Here is a 14,848-nt window from a genome sequence, read left to right as displayed (position 1 = left end):
GGGGTGCTGGGAGATTGGGCGCAGGCAGAAATGCACAAAGAATTTGTATGAGTGTATCTCTAAAACGTTTAAACACAACCACAGTGCATCGTAAACATTCTCATTAAACAAAAGGAACCAAAGGATAACAATAACAGGAATCCAGGAACTGATGTAACAAATGGTGGAGACATTCTGCATTAAAAGGCATTTTCAAAACTTCACCTAAAACTTTAAAGAAATCAGTCATCTACGTATGCACATGACAGTCAAAACACTGCATTTAAGGCAAGTAGCTACTTAATGACTGAGTTTCATTTTAAGGAGAACAAGTCCTTTTGAAAAATGCTCCATCATATTATTATACGATCATGTCACTCAGATGATGTTGTGGTCTCTGTAGGAATTAAACTGATGTGCTGGAGTAGCTGGTCGCAGTAGAGAGGACTCCGCTGTTTGTTTCTCACTGCCTCCGTCTCCCTCTGAAGAAGTGCCGGGTGGACCGAGCTGCCTTTCTTCAGGATCTCTGGACACACAAACATACAAAACCAAAGATACAAACCCAACAGTGGTCAGCACTCATATTGCGTTTTGTCCTTTTTCACTCAAATAAAAACAGAAATAATCAACAATCTGTACTAATAATAAATATAATCCCTGCAAAAGCAAATTAGTTTTGACATTAAAAGCACACAAAATGGTATTGATCTTCTCATCTTCTCCAAAAGAAAGCCAATAAGCCTTTTTGCCAAGTCAAACTATTACTTTAATCTTAATATTTTAGGGGAGAGTTAAGACCTACTTAAATCAATGCATCAAAGATTGTGATTTTCAGTGTATCAAAAGGGGTTGATGGTCTAATTATGCCTGCTCTGATGCCTTTCTATTATCCATGCTGGTTTCAACAATCAATCAAAGAAGAGTTTCTCTAAAATACAAATTCAAGCACATCAAACCCAAGTTCACTATAAATCTCAATTTCAGTTTTTAGTTTCTAACCTGGTACAGGCAGATCGACAAAGTCCAAAAGAAGTCAGAAAGCCAGCAGATGGCAGTGATGAACTACACTACATAAACTCTGCAACTCACAAACCCTGTGCAGTTAGCCTATCCTTCCACTGGGAGGCGTTAATTTTCTGTTCAAATATTTTCCACCCACTATTCCCACACCTTCTGCTGAGGTATATTGAATTTCTTGAATTGCATTCAATGGGTAACTGCTTCAAAAACCACGATACAAGTGCTGTTCCAGTAGTGACACGCCGTCACTCTGGATCAGTTTACTCAAGTAAACTCAACATCTGATACCTGCCTTTAATCTCCAAGATGATGGAGGGGATTTTTAGCTTTTGTGTATACTGTACTCCGATGGGATGGAGCTGGGGTGGTGGGACTTTGAATTAAAGGAGAACAATGAGGACTTGTAAGAAGTGAGTTCTTCTGGTGCCAACAGTCTGTGTGATTGAGCAGGTAGCAGCCGCGCTGCCACTACGGTGGGGTTGTCAGAGTGGAGGACTGAGACAGAGTGAGAGAAGGAGGGATGAGGGGGTGGAGGTGCTGTCCGTCATGCTGTCAGGACATGCTGCACACATCAAGCCACCTCAGAGATATGCGTTTGAAATCCAAGAAGCATAAGAATGGGATCAACTATTAAAAGGAACAAAGATAAAGAAAGAGGACGAGGAAGAAAAGAAGAAAGCTTCAAACAGAGCCATGCATGAGAGTGAGGAATGCTTCCACATTTGCGGTGCAAGCGGTTACGGGTGCTGTCAGATACAGATGATCACTCAGCAACATGTGAGGTCATCTCATTTCACAAAGAGACTCTGGGCTGTCTACAAATCTACTGTACTCATGGAGATCACAGTTTAAAGCACTGGTCTGCACAATGACTATATTTCTATCTTTACACTGTATCTGGACAGATATGTTGACAAACTCTTTAAGGCTGATAAACAGCTTAAATTTATAACATTTCTGTGATTAGTGATCCAACATTTTCAGACTTAAGAACAGCTGAACTTGAGAAATAACTATGAAATAACTTTTAAATAACTCTTTATTTCTATTATTGTCAACAAATCCCACAAAACGATCAGAACACTTTTCACTTACCTTGCCTGTTTGTAACTCTCAGACCCAAATCCAAACACACACACACACACACACACACACATATATACACACATGTCTTGTTACTCAAACAAAAGTAAAGTGCATTTGTTGAGGATTTTTTTCAGCTATGAGTTTGGTGCTCTAGTGAGTAGTTACAGCAGCAGGACGGTGTATGTGGGATCAAATCAAATAAACTACAGAGCCCAAGTTCATTGTAATGAAAGAGCATGTCACGCAGTGCAACAGTATCGGTCCTTGATGTGTTTTGGGATGTTTTGATTCATGTTTAAACTGGAAAATACAGAGTTACAACATTGTTTTTCAAAGCACATCCTGAAAATACACATGCACAAAACCCCAAATCTACTACAAAAATACAGAATACAGTATGTGGGCTAAGGCCAGTTCATGAAGTTGATTAACATCTCTTAAACTGCCTTCTGAGGTCAAGGTTACGTACATTTTGATTGACCAATTGCAACAAAAAGAATGCTTTTTTCATTCGAAGGCTTTTAAAAGCTGTCTAGAGCTAGAATTCATGGTGTGGAAGCTAATGCTGCATGTGGTGAGTGTGTGAAGCCATATGAAGATGAGAGATCCTGTAGAGAGGCCTCTCTGTGCTGGCTGAGGCACCACGGCTCACCCGCGTCTTTTCAAAAGTAATGACAGCTAACATCCATGAGAGTGGGAGAGCGTTAAAGTCCAGAGGAGCTGAGCCTCGGTTGCACACTCCAGAAAAAGCCACTCAGACATTCCACTGATACATCAATAAAACACAGCCGTGAAGCTACGAGGCTGTCACAGAAAACACTGGCTATGAGAGGAGAAAGGTAGACGGGCAGATAAAAGAGGATGGGATTAAGTGGGAAAGTGAGGAGGACAGATGTGGAAAGATGGCAAGGGAACGGGGGGTTCCCATGTGGTTGTCATTAGCGGTTCTGTGTTGGAGGAAGATCCTGGATGGAGATTTGCCACACAAACAGCCCAGTCTACCCTAGGTGTACTGGCAGGGGAGTTACAGATATCAGGGTTCAAATATTAACCTGTGAAGTGTCTCTCTCAGGTGGGTGCTTATCCATATGTGGATCTTGTGTTTCCCTCTTGTGGGCCACCTACAGCCCAGCCCCTTAGGCCTTGCTTTGACAGTAGGAATTGTTGGAACTGCTCTTAGTGATAAATTGTGTGGAAAAGAAGGATAACAGAGAGTTTTTGAAATAAAGGACAGGGGGAATCTGCTGGCAGTGGGTCAGGCAATAGTCTGGTGTTTGATAGAGGATACCCCTGATTCCTCTCATCCTTCTGTGAGTGTCTCAGACACAGCAGGCTGGTCTGCAGATCATCACGGCTAAACTCTGCTTTCAACGTCACCCCACATTCACCATCATCATCTTTACTATCTGCATCAGCTGAATGGGTTTTTAAGATAATCACGGTCATAAGGTCCATATTTTGCGTAATCATTTCAAGTGATATGGGGGGTGGTGATGGTTTTGGAGACCCGGGTTCGATTCCCACTGGGATACATCAACCAATGTGTCCCTGAGTGAGACACTTAACTCCTAGTTGCTCCAGAGGAGTGCAACCTCTGATATATAGCAATTGGAAGTCGCTTTGGATAAAAGCGTCAGTAATGTTAAGTAATGATATAAAGTACAGGACATGCACATGCCAATGTTTCATATTTTGTATCACATAATTTAATCACTTCTTATTCTCATCAGCACTGCTATCAAGGACTGTCAACAACACACTAAAGGCCAGCTACAAAAAAAGTTAGCTTTTTTCCCCCATCAAGAGTTATGGTTATGATTAATAGTCAGGAGTCGGAAAGAGTTGAGGGAAAAGCTATTGCACATTCCACACAGAGTAAATCTTTAAACAGCAAAATTTGTGTGTTCACTTTTCGAAGATCCAGACTACTAATCAATTTTTGCACCCAGCATTACAAGGTCATGTGCATATGCTCTTCTTAAGACCTCACCCCCTCAAATACACATCAACACTCCATCCTCATCTTTGAGGTTGCAGGTTCAAACCCCCCCCCACCCAGTCTCACCGAGAACTTGGTCCTGCACCGAGCTGTCGGGGTCATCCAGGTGCAGGAGGAGCTGCTGGAAGAGGAGCTGCAGGTGAGGAGCAAAGAGCTCAGGGTTATAGTCTTTGGTCAGACTGGACAGCCACAGCCCGAGGGCCTGCAGGGCGACGCTGCGCACCTCCTCACTGCTGTCGTCCAAACGCTTCAGCAGCACTGTGGAAAAAAGACACCCACACACAATAAATAGACTACAGACAAAACGTTCTCAACAATTTTAGATGTTGAGTGGGTTAGCTGCTTTGAGCTTTTATATTTATTCTAATCATTGTTTTTCCAATTTCAGGATGCATTTTCTATTGCCACATTTCCCCCAAATGTTTCCTTTACTGTAACAAGTAAATATACAGAATTAATTGCAATATGTACATGTACATTTCAGCATGACAAAATTAGGTACATTCATTTTTGTGTGTGTGTGTTCTTCACCTACCGGGGTAGACCTTGTTAAGGGCCTCGGGGTGCAAACTAGTTCCTATGAGTCGGAGTATGGCAGATAGAGAACGACAAGCCAGCAGTCTGGCCATCTGAGAGTCCTCTTCCAGGGCTGACAACACCTGGGAACTCAGTTTCTCCTCCAGACACAGCAGCTGCACTCAGGAAATGCACAGACCAGCATACAAATCCAGTAAATATGATATGACAAGATCCAAGTCTGCCTATATGTATAATACAACTCAAACAGACTAAAGAAGGCACTTAAGTTAAAAATGTAATTAATTTAAAAATAAGATTACAACTCAAACAAACCTTTTTTTGTTAAGTCAAGAATCCTCTATTAGAGGTCATGAACCTACAACTTACTGAAGTGACTGCTTTGAGGCTGCATAGTCAGGACCACTTACTTTAATTTCCAAAACCCTGTCTAAAATGTGCACTTCCAGTTCATTTACACCCCTTAGTTAGCACCAATGACAACTAGGTAAGACAAGGCTGTTTAGTGAAGGTCACAAAAAGAACAGTTTCTACAATTTTCTTTGATTAGTTGTGTTTTTTTTGTACCCAAGTGAAATATCACCTGAAGCATGACAGATTAACATCAGATCTGGATCTGTTTGTACAGACACATGGGCCTGGAGCCCAACTTTAGAAGTACAGTGAAGACGTTGTTTTCATCACACCAGCAGATGAGAAACAGAGGAAATGGACAAACAAGGTGAAGCTGAGTGAGCAGACATACACGTGCCAAGAGGTAATGGCGAAAACCTCTGTCACTCCGTCTGTTTGCTATTGAAACCATGCAGGCGAAACAGTAAAAAAAAGGGAGTGAGGGGAGAGGGAGGGAATGAGACAAAGAGGGGGAAAATTTGGCAGGGAAGTAATCCGACATTACACCAGTGGTAATCTGAGGGTGCCAAGTGTAACTAGAGCTGCTAATTGTTTTCACAGGGAACAGTGAGGAAACAATGTCCTTTAAATGAAAGGCTGTTTGATTTGCTGTGGAAATACACACATAACCTTCTGTTGTTATACTTATTAGGATATGTTGTTTATTTCATCTCTATTGTAACCTAATTTTGAACCCAAACTCAGAGTAACATGTACTTGTTTAGACACCACTTCGAGATTTTCTATTCTTGTGAGAATGTTTGGGTGCCATTACATAGTAAAAGTTTAATCACACACCTACACAGATTGTCCCCAGCTGTTTGCTTTGCCTTGTAGTTAAAGCTGCGTGAATAGAAGAGGTGTGTGTGCCAGTTTCAAGTGGTCACTCGGCACACACAAGTGCAAATACAGCCGGATGTGCGTGTGTTTGTGAGCACACATACTGCAACTGGGCACATGCTCACAGGCAGGTGCAAGGGCATGTCCCGGTGATAGTTCCTACGTACAATAAGGGCCCAAAACAGTGGAAGCATTGTTCCTAAGGGACAAAGGTATGTGAACTCGTTTGCCCCCATGTACACCTGCTACCTTCTGTGGCCAACTCTTCCCCAGCCAAGGGGAGAAAGATGGCGGATTTTATATTTTCCTAAATGGCCAAGTGGGACCGTCTATTTGATTTGAAATGGACAAAACAGAGAGGTTGAAGTAAATGTCAACTCCAGGTAGATGAAAAAAATGCACTTCCACATCTTTTCATTTATTTAAGAGTCAATAAAAAGTGTTTCTGCAAATTGGAGATCAGGAGTACGTACTACTGGCGATTACCTTTTATATCCGGTGTTTGCTTCCAATGCTTATGGGTCACTTTGCACTGGTGGAAATAGATGTAACCCCAGTTTGTCATGTGCCTTTACAGCATGTATGTGTGGATGTACCTGTCCAGGTGTAATAGACCCTCCATGCAGCAGGGCCAGCAGACAGCTGAGGGCTGAGGTGCGGACGGCAGCAGCAGTACGGCCTGCACGCCACACCAGGTTAGGAAGCAAGATGTCACACAAGAACTTCTCCGACTCATCACGGAAATGCCTGGAAAGAGGCACAGAAAAATAAACATGGTGACAAAATAGGACCAGAGAAAGATTTATATTGCTTCATGAAGAAGGCCATAGACCTTTATAGGTTTTTAACAACTAGCAAGCAAAAGTGCCCATTATGTGAACAAGTGAATATTGATGGCTGTTGGGAATGCAACTGCAACACAATGGCTATATTGCAGTAATTTCCCCACACAACATCAGGGTGTCCTTTTCCTTCTTCCTCTCTTCTCCACTCTGGCTTAGGCCTTCTGACAGTTTCTCACATACTACCAGAGTCTACACTGTACTTTTGCTCCAAACCAACTCCACAAGCTCTGGTAGATGCCTCTAGCCTCTGGCTGTTTAGCTGATGTCACAACAAACTTTTGATAAAATGTGCTTCATTGTTTCAGCGCCAGTAGGGGGAGACTGTGCGCCACTAATATAGCCAGGACGATGTACTATTGCTGTTAGCTCAGTCTATTCATCTTGACAGGTGTTGAAAACTCATCATGAATGACAGCCATGAGATGGAAAGACACTTTCCGCATAGCTGGGATGATATCCAAAGGAAAAGTAGAGTTGGACTTTGACTTGTATGTCTGTGCAGACACAGTAACACATTTCCACACTCGAGCTGTCTGTGTGTGTGTTGGTCACGCACAGCAGAACATTTACAGCTGAAATTTAAACTAAATGCTAAACTTTTACGAATTTATGCTGTCTATGAAAATATCTATATTATTATTGTGATAATGTAATAAACTATTTTGTCCATCCCTTTCTCATTTCTTCAAATCTTACTTTCTTAAAACTTATAAAAGAATCTGCCAATACATTAAAGGAATACACTGACTTATTGGGACTTTAGCTTTTTCACCGTATTCCCCAGAGCTAGATAAGTCGATAGTCTTGTTTCAGCGTAATTTCTGACATGCACGACCGGATCTGCTTCTTTCTCACTCCACTAGCAGTATTTTTTTCTTTGTTTTATGTCTTGAAAACTGAAATTAAGACTAAAGACAAATGGCTTTTGCAGTACACACATGCGTGAAAGCACACACTCTTATCTCCCTTGGAAGTGGTGCATGATTTTTGCCTGCCACATGCAGGGTAAAAAGGATGAACTTTCATTTCTCACACATCACCTTCTACTTAAATTTCACATCCAGCTTTTTAATCACAGCACACAAATCCACATGAAATAAGACATTATATATGTGTGTGTGTGTGTGTGTGTGTGTGTGTGTGTGTGTGTGTGTGTGAGACTTACATGGGCATACACTTATTTTCCCTTTCTGCTTGTTCTATAGCAGATCTGTCATTATGTAATTTTGGTTGTAGAACAAAAAGATGAGGTTTCTCTAACCCTATCATCGTCCTCTTGATGACATATAGTGTGTGTGTGTGTGTGTGTGTGTATGTGTGTGTGTGTGTGTGTGTGTGTGGGTGTGTGTGGGTGGGGCATAAATCATGAATGTAGGGATAAGAGGAGTATGAATGGAAATATAATGGCAGACTGCACAGCCCCATATACTGTAAGTTAAGCAATTGTTTGAAACCTTTTGAAGGTGTAACATGATTTCTGTCTCCTGATGGTCCTGTGATTACCAGAGATACAGCTGAGGAATGAGAGAAGCAGTTAGCAGCACAGGTGGTCGCACTGGGAGTGGGGAAGAGACAGAGGCTCCTTTTGTTTAATACGCACATTTATGGATAAAATAATCTGATGAAGGCTGAAAGCAAAGTTCCAATTTCCATTTTTTTGGCAAAGGTGGCAGAATGTTTTGGTTAAAGAACACCTCCTGTTGTTTATGCAACATTTTTCACTGACAAGGGTATTATTTTGTCTTATATTCTTTATACTGCTGCCAGGCTCATGCCAAAATGGATCCCTCATATTAACCAATGGAAACACCTACCAACCCTTATGGACCTTTTGACTGCAGGGTTAGGGTTGGTTACACGCTGCACAGATGTCTCCATGGCAACCACATGGACGAGGTTTGTCTTTCTGATGGACAGCAACAGCTGCTATGATCGCTGGGACACAGAGAGGGCCTCAAGCTTAATGCATTCCCTCAGATTAGAGCTCTGAGCCCGGCCTGAAGGCTACACAACTGAGGGCTCGGAGCGGACCCTGGATGGTGAGGGGGAGGACAGACCCACAAACAGGAGCTCCTCTCTGTGTGTAAAGACATTCCTCCTATCCTTCCTAATTCATTAGTCAATAACCATTCAAATGTGTTATTAAATCACAGAGGATTAATTCAGACATCATTTGCCTGGAGAAGGCAAATGATGTCTGAATCACTCCAATGCTGGTAAGTGAATAACTAATTTGAGATTGTCTAATTGATACTCCCAAAGAGACTGTTAAATCAAAAGGGACTCCTTACTGTCCATTTGATGAGTTTGTTTGTAATGTGCTTTATAATTTCTTAAGTATGATGAACTGTGTTATGCCTGAAAGATACCACTATCATCTATCATGGGACCCTGCCTGAATCAACCGCAAGTCCTGAAGAATCTGCTAAGATAACAATGACCTCATGAAAATAACCCAATTGTGTTTGTATGTGTGTGTTTCTAATTATGGTCCCTTGTGGGTGGGGCACTAATTTGCAGGTTAATGTGAGGTTAAATCTAAAAATAAGAGCTGTGCTAATGACGATGACTGGGAAAACTAGACAATTGGCTAGACAATGCCAAACAGCTGAAGCTCAATGTAACATCATGCAGTGATGAAATAGAGAAATGGGTACCTGCAATATACCTGTGTGTGTGTGTGTGTGTGTGTGTGTGTGTGTGTGTGTGTGTCTGTGTTTCATAAGATAACTTGCTCTGTATCAATATATTAATGTATGCATAGTGTGTGCCCGTTTCACCCTTTGGAATCCAGTGTGTTGGATGCATCCAGTAGCAACTTAGCAAGCATTGTGAAGATGCTCATCCTCATCTCTAGGTCTCTGTCCGATTGAAGGCAGCTGCACAGCAGAGGCATCAACTGGTTCACAAACTCCCCAATCACTGGACCTATAACACACAGTTCTGCATTACTACTAAGTAGGCCTGCATGATTAATCGTTATAAATTCGCGATCTCGATTCACATTGTGATATCATTTTTAAATAACTTCAATTTTTTTTTTTTAAGTTGGCTTTTACGAGCCGACTGCTTCAAAAACACTACTACTTTCTTCTGTGAGTTTTAAACATAGACTGTATAAAATAGGTTTTAAAGTGCTCCAAGCGCTGCAATGATCTCCCTTCTCTTCATTGAAGCTTCTCTGATTACAGGCTTGTGGTGATGTGCAATAGGTGCCAAAACAAATCTATGTTTTGTACTGCCAATTTGTTTTATTTTGTCATCATGGTCAAAAAAATCGTGGCAGAGAATCATGATATCAATTCTAAGCAAAAAAATTGTGATTAATATTTTTCCCCGAATCATACAGGCCTACTACTAATAAGCAGTTTTTTTGGCAATTTGTATAGTTATTGGACAGTTTACAGAACATACAGTAGCTATAGATCACAAATATAGGCAGAAAAGGGGGAATGACGTGCAACAAAGGTCCCCAGCATAAACTGAACCAGGAACAGTTCAGTAATAGGCATGGGTTTTCACCACAAGGCCACCAGATGCCCCTACAACTGCAATATAATAATACAAACTTAATGTGTTCAAAGCTATCTTCAGTGTCACCTCAGCAGTCCTAAACTCTTTGTTTCAAGTCTTCCTAACTATGCCACCTTACTGGGTCAACTCATTTTCAACCTAACCACTAAATACTAAACCTATCCTTACAGAGTCAAGTGTTCGCTTTTCAGAGGAAAGACACTTTCATTTATGCATTTTCTCAATTCTTCTTTGTCCAGAAAAACTGTTAAATCCTAAACAAAAAAAGGCCCACACTGACCAGAGGGCTTATTGAGATCTTAAGAGACTGGTGAGACAGTGACACAGAGCTTAGAGGAAATTAGACATAAAAAGGTCTTTGTGTGACAGAGCGTTTGAGTGTCTATTAAACAAAAAATGAGAAACTTATAAGTATTTCCAGTTATACTCATACCCACACACACCCTCCAACAGTCTGACTGCATGTTAACAGAGCTATATATAGTAATCTGTGTGTGTGTGTAATGAGTGATAAGTCTCCTATATGGACTCCAAATTGCCCAGACATGAGAGGAGACTGAGGAAATCCTGAGACTGCCCAAGGGTGGTGGCCAACATCATAAAGAGAACAAGAAAACAGAGAGAGACCTATTTTATCTGACCGGAATGTTTGAATCAAAGGTTGTGTTGTTTAGCCAGAGGTGTTGGAGGAGACGTCTGCAGTTCGCCACACACTGACTACGGATATGACGAGGCTGTGATAGGAAATTTCCCTACACTAATAGAGACACACACAGACAAACACACCTCATTATTGCTAAGAGAAACATTGAAAGCAGAAATCAGCATGCATCTTGTCCTGGAGGAAGGCACTAAACCCCAGACATGGAGAAACAGAGAGGGAGATTCCTCCAGTCTACACACAATGGATCAAACATTCTCACATGAGGTGAAGGACAAAAGACTGTGAGGAGGATATGAAAGGGCAATAATTATTTCTGTTTCCAACAAACACAGATGGAGTGTGTGAGGAGCTGATGAGCAAGCAAAATGACCAATTCTCACTTGTCAAATTATCTACCGTCAATTGTTTAGCAGATGGCCAATTTCCCTGAATCATGTGCACATCAAACCAAGCACCCACACGCTTTCTATTCGCTGCCCGTAATGAAATCCTTGGACACACACACACACACGCACACGCACAGCTTCAAAGTAGCCTTGATCCAGGGGAAGGTCAAGAGCAGGCGGCTGTGGTGCCGTTTGATGTAGTGACCTGAATGGGGATCACTGAGTGGACTTAGAATGGACTGGTCAGTTAGCCGTGTGAGTGTGTGTGAGAGTCTGTGTGTGTGGGGGGGGGGATTAGAGGGGTAGCCAGTTGCCCAGTTATTACAAAGACAGGGGAAAGAGGGAGAAAGAGATGGAGATGAAAGAGTGGCACATGGAGGTGTTGATGATGGAGGATTATATGGTATAGAGGGAGGTAACGGGAAGTCTCAGCAGCAAAAACAGGGTCATAGCTTTTTAACCCGCTGCTGCACGCACGCACATGTGCGCGCGCAAGGACGCATGCACAGAGAGAGAGAGAGAAGGAGAGAGAGAGAGAGTGAGAAAGTGAGAGAGAGAGAGATACAGACAGACACAGGGATTTACAAAAGTCACTAAGCCAACTGTTGCTAATGACAGCCCTGTTTTTTTCTGTGTGAATGTTTCTGACCATGAGCCTCTCTGATTGGGTAACAAAAAACAATTCTTCCACTGTGTCTTGCTCGTTCCATTGAGACGCTGATTGATGGGCATCCAACTTGGACAACAACAATGGAACTGTACGCATCTATTGGGACTTCAAGCAATAAATCACACACATTTTAACAGCCCTCATATGCATGAGGAGTACACTTTTTGCTGCTTCTATGAGTGCAGGTACTACAAAATGATACATCCGGACACATTACAAACAATTTCAAAAAACTATCTGGATTCTTTGTACGTGAGAGAGTCTGTACTGCTGTTTTGACAGCTGCTGGTTTTGATGTGCTGCCTCGATGATGGATCATGTGTGAACAGGACAAACAGCTTGACATTTAAAATATGATGTAACATGTGTCTGAACAAGTTGAGGAAAGAATGGCTTCACAAACCACATCATGAAGTAATGTTTAATAAAACATGATCAAGATTATATACTCTCGTGCTAAGGTAAAATGGACCCAAAAAGCATGTTCAGACTGTTGTTGTGATTTTCCCATCATTAACAGGTATGTTGTGAGGCCAATTTCTCAAACCTTACTGTATATTTTTGACCATTATTGTGCCTCTATATGTGGAAAAATTCAGCACCTGCTGTATAATTTGGCAATGTCTTGTGCATATTCAGGCTTCACTTCTCACCTGATTGTATGACTATGATATGCAGTTGAAGCCTCTGTGGGGAGTAACTGGACCAGGTGTTGACAGAGGCAGACAGCCAGTCCAGCAGCTGGCCCATATGTTGTCTATAGAGCGCCATCACTGAATCCAGGCCCTGCACCTTACACAAGAATTGTACACTCTCCAAGGCCTGTGGGAGAGGGAATGGAGAAACCAAAATTATGTCAACACATTTTTGCAGTCAAATCATAAAGATTTTAGAGAAAAAAGAAAGAGGGCATTGTGTTTCAAGTTCAGAAATTACAGCAGTTTTCTTGTAATTTTAGGAATTTTTTGAGTCACTCTCACAAACAAAACCATGGGAAGAAAAACACTGCAGACATGACAAGGTTTTACACAAAACCACCACCAAAAACTCCATCAGATACACAGTCACAAAACGCACAAAACGCACACACACACACACACACACACACACACACAAATAAATAATTAGCCGACCTTTTAGGGCAGGGGAACTGACCTTTAGGGCACATCATAGTTCCTTTCATAGTCCCTCAGGGATGGACAGGGACATATCTGAATCACAGATCTGTCCTTTCAGAAGAGAGCTAGACAACCCTGAGCTGTCCACTGATGGGAAAGACGTGCCCCTTTTCTGGGAAAACAAGTTTGCTTTTCCTGGGTCCAGGAATGCCAAAGCCATTCTCACCCTCTCTTTATCTTATTCATTCTTTCTATCTCTTCTCTAACACTGCTCCCTGTCTGAACATAAACCGATGCATTAACACACAAACACACACACACACCACACACACACACACACACACCACACACACACACACACACACACACACACACACACACACACACACACACACACACACACACACACACACACACACAACACACACACACACACAACACACACACACACACACACACACACCCACACACACAACCACCACACCACACACACAAACACAAAAAGTGGTGTCTGGTAAGCATCGCTGCCAGTCCTTTCCCGCTTCTCTCCCTGTCATTAGCCTCCAACGTTGACGAGCAGTAAGGCAAAGTTCTGGCCTCAGATACCGTTGGCTTCACTTGTCACTATTCCTGTTTGTCCCTTTGCATTTGTGGCTGACCACAACATGAAAGCTTGTTACTTGTATATTACATGGCTGTTGTGGCCCAAGGAGGCGTTATGGAGCCACAAATAGGACTGGGCAGATGACATACACCTGCTAAGAAACAAAACTCATTTCTCTCTGTTTTTTCCTCTATTTCTGTCTGTCAGTCTTTTTCTCCACCTTTCACCCGCCTCTTTTCACCCAGGACTGGATTTAAAGTTCCACTCCAAAGGTGCAATTTCAGCTCCCCTGGCTAAGTGGGTAATTATACATTTGGCCATGCCCACTTTGAACTTGTAGAAATGCTGACATTCCTGAAATAGCTCTCTTACTTCATAAAACCTGCTTACCTTTCTAATAAAAAAGGATGGAAAACTAAAAGTGGGGTAAAAAAGGTGCCACGTCAAAGTAGAATAAAAGAACTACACAGACAAGGTGATATGCTTCCTCTACGTAGAACAAAGTAAAAACAAAGCTACAGAGAGGATGCATCTACCAACATTTTTTTCACCTTTTCGCTGAGGTGTGGCTCAGTGGAGAGGCTCTGGACAGTGACCAGCACCTGCAGCAGCTGCAGGCTGACTGAGCTGTGGTCTGACTCACACTGACGCAGCAGCACATCCACGCAGGCCAACAACTGCTCCAAGTACACAACCTGGGAAAGAGGGATAAGTATTATAAGATTGTCTTGTCTGGTTTCTAGCAGACGTGAGTGCTGTGAGAAGTATTTGCCTTGAATGTTTGCTCCGTCTATCAATGAACCCCACTGCACCTCAAGTCTTCTCAATCTAATTTTTCAGCACTGCTCTCACTCCCCTCTCTCTTCCACAACACACCATCACAAAAAAACTCTCAGTCTCTTATTTTACACAAAAGATAACTGAATGAACGACAAGATACAAACACTCTGAGTGAGAACTTTCCATCGCCAGACATGAATGTGTGTGAGATTGCTGTCACTTGTCAGCCAGTGGTGTGGTGAGCTCATGTTTGGACAAAGAACTGCAGCTCAGGCTAATTTCTATGCCATCACTGGGATCACGGCCTCTTTTCCTGTTTTTTTGCAGCCTGTCATTATGGCTGGATAGGAACAGGGGGAGATGGAAGGTAAGGTAAGTGTGTGTGTGTGTGTG

At 42.2% G+C, this 14,848-nt stretch overlaps 1 protein-coding gene across 1 annotated transcript in view; it reads right to left on the bottom strand.

Moving 5' to 3' along the window:
- Nucleotides 1-87: 87 nt before the first annotated feature.
- Nucleotides 88-14,848, bottom strand: part of dnaaf5 (dynein axonemal assembly factor 5) — a 22,905-nt gene continuing 8,144 nt past the window's right edge. The window contains exons 7-13 of the mRNA XM_032537093.1: nt 14,227-14,370; nt 12,607-12,775; nt 9,480-9,627; nt 6,451-6,601; nt 4,620-4,776; nt 4,151-4,342; nt 88-505 (exon numbers count right to left, since the gene is read on the bottom strand). Coding sequence (XP_032392984.1) covers nt 354-505; nt 4,151-4,342; nt 4,620-4,776; nt 6,451-6,601; nt 9,480-9,627; nt 12,607-12,775; nt 14,227-14,370 — 1,113 coding nt within the window. The 3' untranslated portion in view covers nt 88-353. The remainder of the gene's footprint in view (nt 506-4,150; nt 4,343-4,619; nt 4,777-6,450; nt 6,602-9,479; nt 9,628-12,606; nt 12,776-14,226; nt 14,371-14,848) is intronic.

Source organism: Etheostoma spectabile, chromosome 15, assembly GCF_008692095.1.
Source record: "Etheostoma spectabile isolate EspeVRDwgs_2016 chromosome 15, UIUC_Espe_1.0, whole genome shotgun sequence".
Lineage (NCBI taxonomy): Eukaryota > Metazoa > Chordata > Actinopteri > Perciformes > Percidae > Etheostoma > Etheostoma spectabile.
Note: the sequence above shows the minus strand (reverse complement) of the source record. Positions and strands in the feature narration are given on the sequence as shown.